This window comes from Myxine glutinosa, chromosome 7 (assembly GCF_964187855.1).
Source record: "Myxine glutinosa chromosome 7, kmMyxGlut1.1, whole genome shotgun sequence".
Taxonomy (NCBI): Eukaryota; Metazoa; Chordata; class Myxini; order Myxiniformes; family Myxinidae; genus Myxine; species Myxine glutinosa.
Window position 1 is genome coordinate 109,409,946 of NC_136267.1, and position 11,928 is coordinate 109,421,873.

At 42.3% G+C, this 11,928-nt stretch overlaps 1 protein-coding gene across 2 annotated transcripts in view; it reads left to right on the forward strand.

Annotated features, from left to right (window-relative positions):
- Nucleotides 1-11,928, forward strand: part of LOC137431589 (1-phosphatidylinositol 4,5-bisphosphate phosphodiesterase delta-4) — a 116,630-nt gene extending 104,702 nt beyond the window's left edge. For both annotated transcript variants that reach the window (XM_068123069.2, XM_078782098.1), the window contains exons 14-15: nucleotides 6,300-6,449; nucleotides 11,602-11,928. In XM_068123069.2, the coding sequence (XP_067979170.2) occupies nucleotides 6,300-6,449; nucleotides 11,602-11,693 (242 nt within the window). In that variant the 3' untranslated portion in view covers nucleotides 11,694-11,928. The remainder of the gene's footprint in view (nucleotides 1-6,299; nucleotides 6,450-11,601) is intronic.

The following is an 11,928-nucleotide window of genomic DNA, read 5'->3' on the forward strand; positions in this document are numbered from 1 at the left end:
TCCTGAAGTATCTAACCCTGAACTCGATATGTCTTCATGAAGGATTTCGTTCTCAGGTTTCAACTTAATATATTTTTTCTTTGGAGGAAATATTTGAATTATTTCTTAAAAATAAATATTTTCTAACAACTTAAAGTCTTAAAATATGGAGGCAACTGTGCTCTTGGGAACCTTCAATGCAGCAGAGATTTTTTTGTAGACTTCCCCAGATCTGTGCCTCGACACAATCCTGTCTCTGAGCTCTGCAGGCAGTTCCTTCGACCTCATGGCTTGGTTTTTGCTCTGATATGCATTGTCAGCTGTGAGACCTTACAGAGACAGGTGTGTGCCTTTCCAAATCATGTCCAATCAATTTAATTTACCACAGGTCGACTCCAATCAAGGTGTAGAAACATCTCAAAGATGATCAAGAGAAATGGGAGGCACCTGAACTAAATTTCAAGTGTCATAGCAAAGGGTATGAATACTTATGTCCTTGCATCTCTCTTATGTCCTTGTCCAATGGTGATTGTGAATCACCATTCCCAATTCGACTGCTTGCCCATATTTTACAACACATGCAGACACTTTTATTTAAAACCAGCACATCATATGAACCACAGTCCAGGGATGGGAAAGAAGCAAATCCGCTTCCTTCTTTTTAATAAATTTGCAAAACTTTCTAAAATCCTGTTTTCTCTTTGTCATTATGGGGTATTGAGTGTAGATTGATGAGGGAAGAAATGAATTTAAACGATTTCAGCATAAGGCTGCAACATAACAAAATGTGAAAAAAGTGAAGGGGTCTGAATACTGTTATGTCTGGGGAAGAGCAAAATCTAGAGCTAGGTAGATCTGTATAGGTAGGTATTCGACTGTCATGATAGGGACTCCACATGTAATAAGTTCTTTATGTTTAGGCGTTTGTCGGGATAAGGTGTATAATTGTGGATCTACCAGGAGATTCGCGTGATAGTTAGATAGGGATTAAAAGATAACGCCCCTGTGAGTCTCACCTAGTAGTCAAACCTTTGTCCATTATGGCACTGCAAACCACATAAACATTACTTAGGTCCCTAGCGCAACATTAAATAATTCCTTCCCCCTGGACATGACTTTGGAAGAGAACAAACGGGAAATCGGGCTGGAACACCGCCACAATCGGCGACCACCGTTTACACCTCCGCAAGGCCTACGAACCTGGCATAGCATGTGCTATGAAGAAGAAGCAGGAGTAGAGAGAGCGGCAGTGACGCAGAGGGCGTGACCTGGGCGAGCCGGCGAGCCGGGGGATTGGCTGAGGAGTGCGCCAATGTGATGTCATCGGCCAAGAGATATTAGCGAGGGTCGGACGCCATTGTCAGCAGTACAGTTGAGTTGAGTTGGCTGCCAGGTGAGTTGAGGGAGTTGAGTTGTGCAGTTCAGAGTGCAGTTGAGTGCAGTTCGGAGGTGCGCTGAACTATGTTCAGTCCCGGTGTGAATTCGGTCCAGTTCAGTTCAGTTCAGAAGAGTCTGGAGAAAGCGAACTCGGATTTGAACCATAGCGTGCAGTCGCACCTGCGCTCTCTCTCCCCCTTTTCGCCATTCCTCTTGGTTCTGGAGTTTGTGCTCACATTGGAGATCGACGACGCGTGGTGCTTTTGGTGCGTGGTGCTCGGCCTTGTGGGACTTGGAGCAAGGGACCTCGTGGTGTGCGATCGGGCCGGAGGGAGTGGTGTTGGACGGCAGCCACAAAGACGACGAAAGAGCAGATAAGCCTGCATCCGCGTACATTTTGAATGACGTGACGTGTTCTTTTCGTAATTCATCTCCCTCGTTTTGTGTTTGATATCAGTCGTGTGGGGACGTCCCGATTTAGGATATTAGATTTACCGGCGCGTGCTTTTTCCTGTCTTGTTTTTCCCATTAAACCCTTGTATTATTTTCTATTCCCTGTTACACCCGTGTCCGTTGGAGTTCGATCGCCGTCCACAGTTAAGCGCTTACGCAACCTCCATTTCCCTTCTTCCTCCCGCGCGACCATAGTAAAATCCGTATTGGTTGTTGCCTCCGAATAAATCCGTTCAGGCCTATCCGCAACTTTGATGTTAATCGGAGTTGCGTGACAATACTTTCTGAATGCACTGTACATAGCACATTATTACAGAGGGACACTGCTCAAAATATATTCCATTGGGATTGGGGGGGGGGGGGCGTGGTGATCATTGGGCTGAGCAGGGACTTTAGTTGACTACAGTACACTACTGCCAGCTGATGTTCTGATGTTGAGTGGGTTAGCTTGCAGACCCTCACCAAGACCTGTCTTGTGTGGTTTGTTTTGTGTGCCCAATAAATGGAAGGATGTACTGGATGAAAGAAAGGTCATTGATTGCAAATGTATCATCTATTCACAGCACTATGCTGGTTACCATTGCACATGGTGGACACTATTTAATTCGGCTTCTCTTTCCAGATACAGTTAGACACAGCTTCAATTTTAGTCCAGTTGCCAGGACATGAAACCCGGAAATTGTCAGTACTATAAGGTTTTTTGGTGGATTAGTAATGGATAAGGGGTATATATAACAGAACCACCTCTTGCCGCTGCAGCAACTTTGGGGAATTTCCGTTATTTGCATAAATTTCCCCAGCTCCTCTGGTCTCCCCCAGCTCCCCCCCCCCCCCCCCAGCTCTCTCTGGGCTCTGTCCCTCAAATATTCCTACAGGTCGCACAAGATCTGCCTGCAGCTCTCTTATGGTTAAACTGCCAAAATCAAGACTCTCTGCTCACCTTCACACCTTCATTCCTTTTTTCTCCCGCCTCTGGAACAAACTCCCTCACTCTCTTCAATCCCACTCCTCCCTCCAGGTCTTTAAAACAGCTGTTCACCACCAGCTCTTATCTTCCCCCATCCAAAACCTTGATCTTTTCTACCCCCGCTAATTTCACCCCAAATCCACTTTTTTGAAATACCAACTTCTTTCCTGGAAGTCCTTGGTGTCCTTGTGTTTTATACTTCTGTACCACATTGTCTGGCCCTGTGGTGGTACAGTATCTGCAGTAGCTGCAAGCATGGGGACCAGATTGCAGCCCTACAGTGGAATCCCTAAGTGATCTTTGACCGCTATGGCAATATGTCGGCTAAGGATCATGAAAGGTCACGCCGTGCTGGTGGTGCTGGTGCTGGTACTTACAACCTCACACTCACGTCTCCTCTTCCTAAGCGAGAAGTCATCCTTAATAGCAAGGCTAACAAACGACTTCTCTCACGTCTACTTTGCACATACACACTGGGCGTGGGTGTTCTGATGGTTGGAGAGGAGGAAGGACCGTTCAGCCATGATGAGGCAGATGTGTTGATGCTCAGATACATACTTCAGGCTGTTCATGAAGGGAAAAAGGGTGATTCGCATAATCAGTGATGACACAGACGTTTTCATCATTCCGATATTCTGGGTTTGGAAGCTGGGGATCACTGCTTTGGTGCAGATGGAGAAGTGGGACGGGAGTGTGTTGCACATCAACCAAATTGCAACTGCTCTCGAAGATAAGAGCCTCCAGCTCCTTGGAATGCATGCGGTGAAATGGTGCGACACAGTGTCGTATCCCTTCAACAAGGGAAAGATCACCGCCCTCAGCAAACTCCAAGAATCAGAGGTGAAAATGCAAACTTTGATCCCCGAGGATCCACCTCTCCCGAACCTTGACCTTTCCGTTCTCCGCCCCGCTCAAGCGAGATAGCAGATGGAATGTGAGAGGCTTTCGTTGCCTTCTGACTGAACCAGAGATCTGCTGCCCAAGGAGAGGAGAAAACCTGCTTGCGACATGGACTGGAGAAAGACTCATTTCACCAAATACAGGAGGCGTTGCACTGAGGTGGAAGCTGCGCAAAGCTCGAAGAGCCAGACAGAGTGTTGGGGATGTGATACAGTGCAAGCAGGCAGAGGTCTCTGGGGAGGAACGAGGCTCCATACTGATGTACACATCCATCCTTGCTATCCCCTTTATAATTAACACTTCTAATTTGTCTCCCTTGATGCATGAAGAGCTGCCATCGTGTACCAAGGAGCTATCAGCGACCAGCCCTTGTCCCTTTTTAGGGCGGGCTTACAGAAACGCACCTCCTACAATCTGGCCAAATCTGGCATGAGCTCAAATTTCATCCATTTTGTTGCTTATGGATCTGATATTTCCAAGCATTAGACATGGAAGAGGGGGTCTGTTTTCTCCCTACCCATTGTTTGACACCTGCACCCTTGCCACGCCACCGAGGAACGAGAGGACTCGGTGTCGATTCGCCTTTTGTCGGTGTGAATTCAGGCTAGGCTGCAGTATTAACTTGGATACTGGCGCATCAGCAAGCATTGAGAAAATGGCGATCGTACACGATTGGAACGGTGGGTAAATTGGGCCTTCAAAACACCAGCAAACCTGGTGGGAGGGAGGAGCACAAACAGTGCAGCAAACCACATCCAAATGGTGCTGATAGATTTAGGAATCATGGTGTACATAATTGACTCTTATATGTGCAATTAAACAAGTAGAACAAGAAAGAGCAATCAGAGATTGCAGACCCTCACCAGGAAGAGTGTGTGTGGTGTATTTTGTGGGGTGTTTATTAGCTGCTGTGTTTGTGTGGTTTATTGCCGATGTAGATTTATGTTCAATCCAATTTGGCTGCCAAAACACGTAACCAATAACGTCATCAATTTAATTCTCCCATGTCATTTTTGTGGAGATCATGCTCAATAAATTTCGACCTGATCAGATCAAGCATTATACTTGTTTAATTATGACGTCATAATGAAGGCACTGATTACCTCATCATGAATATATGTTGTTCCCCATGGGGAGTACTTGACAATGAGACATGTTTCACTTTTTTGCATGGAGTGGTTTCAGAGATATAGAGGTGCAAAGTATTTTTTTTTTCCAAGATGGCGCCCATACCATGTGACATATGACATCATAATTATTTTAAAATTTTGCAGGAGGAGGTGCTCCTATGGTGAAATTTCTTTGTAATCGGACCAACGGTTGCAGAGAAAAGCATACTCATTCTGTGTGGGCAGACAGACAGACAAACAAACGGACCCAAATGAATACCCTCTTCTCTGGCGAGGGTAATAACGAAAAATAAAAACAAAAATCTTCGAGCTTTGAGCAATGTCGACGAGTCGCTGTAGAATATCGCCCCCTATAAACCCTGATTTGGAAGGTCAAAACTTTTACACATTTGATCTTATTAGCCGCGTCGCAGACGCTGCTCATAGAGTGCCCTCTGCTGTTGTTGTTGTTCTTCTTCTTCTTGTTCTTCTTGTTCTTGCAGAGAAGACAAAACCTCAAAGCTCCACCCATTTTGGGAACCATAGCTCCACCCATTCTGGGAGAGCCTTCATATAAACAAATATCCACCATTTTATTAACTCGCATAGCTTTGAGGCCTGTTTTGTAGGCCCGTGGTGTCTTCCTCTCTCACACAGTTTTATTTCAAATCAAATTCGATATATCATTTCATGTTTCACAGTCGCTAACATAGTTTTAGACTCGGTTGAAAAAAAACGGGAAGAAAATCCGATGAAAGTTGCCCTTTATAGAACGAAATGAATTCTCAAAGGCCTGTAACTTCAAGTCCATTGAGATATTTTTTTTAAAAATCGCGGCATGGTCAGTCATACACCGCCCAAAATAAGAGATGGGAAAATGCCGAGATATATATATATTTTGTTTCAATCGCAGCATGGTCAGTCATACACCGCCCGAAATAACAGACGGGAAAATGCCGAGATATATTAAAAATTCGTCCATTTGATGACAATCGTCACGATGAAATATTTAATTTATACGTCGCCACAATAATGTGGAGAGAGGAGCATAGCTTCATTCACGTGTCGCCACACACGGGAAATTGCCGAGATATATTTTTTTTTAATCGCGGCATGGTCAGTCATACACCGCCTGAAATAACAGACGGGAAAATGCCGAGATATATTAAAAATTCGTCGCCACACACGGGAAATTGCCGAGATATATTTTCACTTTGCACAAAAATAACATCAAGTAATCGAATCAATAGGAATGTCCTGTGCCTATAACATCGACGTTATAGGCACAGCTGCATCTAGGCATTGTGTAACATCGACGCGGCTTTTGTTTTAATTAAAACTTTTTGTACTTGTTTTTAAAGAAATGAGTTGTTAATGTACCCCAGTGATGTAAACAAATCTGGTAAGTACATACATATCTTCTTGATGTCTGATCTTAGCTGTCTTTAAAAACTGATCTTAGCTGTCTTCAAAAACAATCAACATATTATTTATCTATATTCTAACCTCCACAGGCTTCAACCCTCAGTGGAACGAGTCTCTGAGCTTTGTGGTGACAGTACCTGAGCTGGCTCTTGTTCGTTTTGTAGTGGAGGATCATGACACAGCTTCACGCAATGACTTTGTTGCTCAGTACACACTACCTTTCTCCAGCCTGTGCAGAGGTAAGCAATGTGAGAATGTGAACATTTACTGCCGATATAAAAGATTTATTTAAGGGGCTTTGGCAACTGCTGGTACACTGTGCTACATTACCAACTTGGGGGAATTCTTCTAGAACAGACATTTTTCATCCACATTAGTTTTCTCAAACACCAATAAACAAGAAGCCAGTACCTGACGTGCTGTGCCTAAGCAGCAACTGAAAGGCAAAGCTTTCCTTTTAAATGGTAGATGGCAGATGCCATTTGGCAATGTTCTGCGAAAGGAAGCTTGGTGATTGTAGTTTCACTATATGTGCCTGAAATGCTTTACTTTTTGGTGGGGAAAATCAACATTTTTATAGAATTGTCTTCATGATTTTATTTCAACAAAAGTTAATCAAAATAGACAATAATAATAATAACTAGAAAGCATCTCAAAATTCAAAGCTTCTCTGCGTCTGCTTAGTATCCTAACTAAACTTGACAAAAACAATGGTTAAAACAAGCCCGTTGTCATGGAAACCGTTGACATGTTAAAACAGCAAAATCGATTGTTCTAATTTTTGGTTAACCAATTCAATGATGCAAATTGTGTTCAAATTTCAAGTCAATTGAATGAAATTTGACGATTTTATGCAAACTTGACCTTTGACCTTTTGATATTAAAAAAAAAACAATCAGCTTCTGGCTTTTGATTGCTGATCCAATTCAGTGACCCAATATGCAAATTCTTAATATTTCAGGTCAATTGGATGAAAATTGAACATTTTATGTGGCGACCTTTGACCTTTTGACCAATTTATTAATTTGTCTTCTCCATATTCTCATAAGAGAGATTTGTTGAAAATTTAACGCAAAAAGCTCAAATTATAGAGTTCGGCCTGGATAGACACAGACATTGTCTATCAGACATTGACAGACAGACAGACAGACACACACACAGAAGTGATTGCAAAACCCCGTCTCCCGCTACACGGGGTACAGGCTAACAATAATAATTTCTTGGTAAAGGACATGCATAACTATGAATTGTGCATTGTGATCTAAGATTTTAATTTATATGGCAATAACCCAAAGCATCTACGTATTTGTACACAAACAAGTGTACAATCACTCATCCATACCGAAGCTACCAACCAGTCCTGCCAATGTCCATAAACTCCTCCATCCCCAAAACGTATAGGTGCCTAACTAATTCCAGTTTAACCTGATCTGCTGTTTGTGCTGCCGCTCACTTTCCAAGGAGATCATTCCGTGCATTGACCACTTTCTGAGAATAATACCCCATCCTTATTACTGCCCTAGGCCATGGCTCCTGGTCTGATCACCTCTATTCTGCTGAAAAGCTCTTCTGCACCTATTTTGTCGATAACCTTCACCGTTTTCAACATCTCCATAAGATCCTGTCGTAATCACCATGTCAAATGGCCTGTCTCCTTAAGCCACTCTTCCTAGATGAATCTAGCTAAACCGGGAATTCTGAATCCTCCATATACCGTATATAGCAGCTACTCCGTCCTTCAGATGTGGTGACCAAAACTATACACACGATTCAAGGTGAGGCCTCACAAATTCCGATACAGTGCGAACACTGTCTATTGAATTGTAATTTATCTCTGTAAACCCAAACAAAAACCCAATGAGCGTTACACCAGGTGAGTTGACTCAGCCTGTCATCTTTCTGAGGTTAGCAAAATGAGTATCAGCTTATTAGTACAGTTGGCACTGCATTGACATACTAAATATGCAATTGCTTTGATGGGATTTGCAAGACATCAGGAGGCCTTGGTCTTCAGAAGTTCTGCGAACGTACACACCGCCTCCTCCACCCCGCTCATACCAACTACCACCCCAGATCCTCCTCCTGTAACACAGACTCCACGACTGCCCCTCGCATTATGCAGTTTCTATTTTCATTATTTATACCCACCCCAACTCCTTACAAATTATAATATCAAACTGCATTTACCAATATGTTTCCCAATCTAAGAAAGCCTCTAGAATTTATTGCATTTAACAACCTTACCTCCAAGCTTTGTGTTAAAAGTACATTTGGAAAGCCTACTCTTAACCCAACTGTATAAATAATTGATGTAAATTTTAATTTAGCATTTCCATCATCCACCAAATCAGAAACTGCTTCTTATATGAATGAATGAATGATCGTTTTAAGGCCATTTTCCCCGCTAGAGCGGGGGTTAGCCTTGCGGGCCCCATGACGATCATGGTTCCCTGTTTGAGGCAATGTTTTTATGGCCGGATGCCCTTCCTGACGCCATGGTTGACAGACTTTGATCAACACCTTCATTCCTCTTTGTTGACTTTCATAAATCAATGCTGACTGCCTTTAACATTAAAGTTATCCGAATGGTTCCCCATCTGATCCATAATTATCATCCAACATCATCTCCACAACTGAAGTTTATTTAGTAACAAGTTTAGAGTTCTCGAATTCTTCTAGATTTTTTTTCTAGAATAAATGTTATATTTACCACTCTTTGGCCCTCCCTCTTCGCTGCCTGAGCTCACCCAGTCCTAAACTGCCTGCACTATTCCCACCCTCACCACTGCCTACGCTCTCCTCTCCCTCATCACTGCTTGAGCACACTCTGACCTCACCCCACACTCATTGCTCCTTGCACTCCCCCCCCCCCCCACCCTACCCCACCCCAAAAACTGCTGCTTGCGCTCTCCCCAAACTCACTGCTATCTCCGGTCTCCTTATCCTCATCCTGGCTTCGCTGGTCTTCTTTCACAATTAAATGACCAAATAAATCAATGTAGACCGACACTATCCTTCATTCTTTATTCTACTTATTGCCAGCATCCATTGTTAAATTCCAAATTCTTGACAGCCAAACACCAGTTTCTGCCAGCTGACCCCACTAGCAGGTGGGAATATTTCATCATATTGAAGAAGAAGATCAAGGAGGGAGTTTAAAAAAGGAAAAATAAGATCTTAATCACAACATAAAACTAGAAAGAGCAATCAGAGATTGCAGACCCTCTAATACGTATTTTCAGTGGTTTTTATGACTTTTGTGTTAAAACAAATACTGCGGCCGAACCACATGACCGGTGACGTCATCATTATTTATTTTTTTCTCCACCAATTTATTCCTAGATGACACAATAAATTTCATCATGATCGGATGAAGTTTTGTCCTTGTCGAATTATGACATCATAATGGAGGCACCTATGACATCATCATTAGCATATTTTATTCCCCTTGGAGGGTTCCTTGCAATGAGCCATGTCTCAATTTTTTCAATGCAGCGCTATCAGAGATATAGAGGTGCAAAGTTTTTCGGTTTTTCCAAGATGGCGCCCATACCACGTGACGTATGACGTCATAATTATCATTAAAAAATTACACAGGTGGAGTTGCATCTATGGTGAAAATTTCCTGTCAATCGGACCAACGATTGCAGAGAAAATCATATTTATTCTGTGCGGACAAACAGACAAACAAACGGACTTAAATGCAATACCCTCTCCTCAGGCGAGGGTAAAAATACTAAAGTACAAAATTCAAAGCGTAAAACATAATGTTCTTCTCATGTTAGAATAATATTTATCTGTTCGTATTTGATGTCGTGTAACTATTTGATAATGAGCTGAAGTTTCTGTCTCTTATAACAAAGGTACATTGTGTTATATGATGTGATCTCACATACTGTATGAACACATCTTCGGGAATTAACCTTGGAGCACAATTGTGGGTGATTTAAATGTTCTTGATAATAAGTGCCTTTCAAATGAATGGCTATATTGTTGTTGAATTAAGCCAAAAGTCATTATTTGCGGCAATGGAAAATATTAAAGTGCAAATTATAATGTGACCGTTTATAATGTGGCAGATCATTTAAATTATAAATACACATAATATATAAAATTATCCAGATTTGGTGGTGTAATGGTTGGAGTGTCTGCTCTGAGTCTGGGAGGTCGATGGCTCGAACGTTTGAACCCCAGCCGAATCATATACAGTGCATTCAGAAAGTATTCAGACCCCTTCACTTTTTTCACATTTTGTTATGTTGCGGAAGCCTCTCCTCAGTGAAAGACACATGAAAGCCCGCTTGGAGTTTGAAAAAAAGCACCTAAAGGACTCTCAGACTGTGAGAAACAAGATTATGTGGTCTGATGAAACCAAGATTGAACTGTTTGGCTTCCGTCTGGCCACTCTGCCATAAAGCCCAGATCGGTGGAGTGTTGCAGTGATGGTTGTCCTTCTGGAAGTTTCTCCCATCTCCACACAGGATCTCTGGAGCTCAGCCAGAGTGACCATCGGGTTCTTGGTCACCTCTATTACCAAGGCCATTCTCCCCCGATTGCTCAGTTTGGCCGGGCGGCCAGCTCTAGGAAGAGTCCTGGTTGTGCCAAACTTCTTCCATTTAAGAATTATGGAGGCCACGGTGCTCTTGGAAACCTTCAATGCAGCAGAGATTTTTTTGTAGGCTTCCCCAGATCTGTGCCTCGACACAATCCTGTCTCTGAGCTCTGCAGGCAGTTCCATCGACCTCATGGCTTGGTTTTTGCTCCGATATGCATCGTCAGCTGTGAGACCTCATAGACAGGTGTGTGCCTTTCCAAATCATGTCCAATCAATTGAATTTACCACAGGTGGACTCCAATCAAGGTGTAGAAACATCTCAAAGATGATCAAGAGAAATGGGAGGCACCTGAGCTAAATTTCAAGTGTCATCGCAAAGGGTATGAATACTTATGTCAATGTGATATTTCAGTTTTTTCTTTTTAATAAATTTGAAAAACTTTCTAAAATCCTGTTTTCTCTTTGTCATTATGGGGTATTGAGTGCAGATTGATGAGGGAAAAAATGAATTTAAACGATTTCAGCATCAGGCTGCAACATAACAAAATGTGAAAAAAGTGAAGGGGTCTGAATACTGTCTGAATGCACTGTACATATATATTATATTCAGGATATACTTGGATCATTAATGCAAAAAAAGGATAAATGGAGTAATAAAAACGTGTACATACAAAATATATAGAGTATATATATATATACATACACACACACGCACACACACACACACACACACACACACAAAGTACATTAGAAAAAAACCAAAATTACTGTCACAACAAAATCATGTCATCGTACAATTGTAATTCCCACTCCATTCCTCCTGTATGTGTCCACAGGTTATCGACACGTGCATCTGCTTTCCCAGGATGGCACGAGTGTGGCTCCTTCCTCTCTGTTTGTGTACATTCACATTACAAATATTGAATGAGCTTCAAAGAAGCATGTATTTGCCATTATTGTGTCCTTTAGAAAGTATAGAGAGAGCAGTAATGTGATGATGACACTTTAAAAGTGAAAGCTTTCTGAATTGTAGCCATGATTCTGCATGCCCAAAGTCCTTGCTTTATAATGTGAGCAACAAATGAATGACAGTATACTGCTACATATGATGTACATGTTAATTTCACTGTTAAGTAAATACAGTAACTGAAGTTTTACCAAAA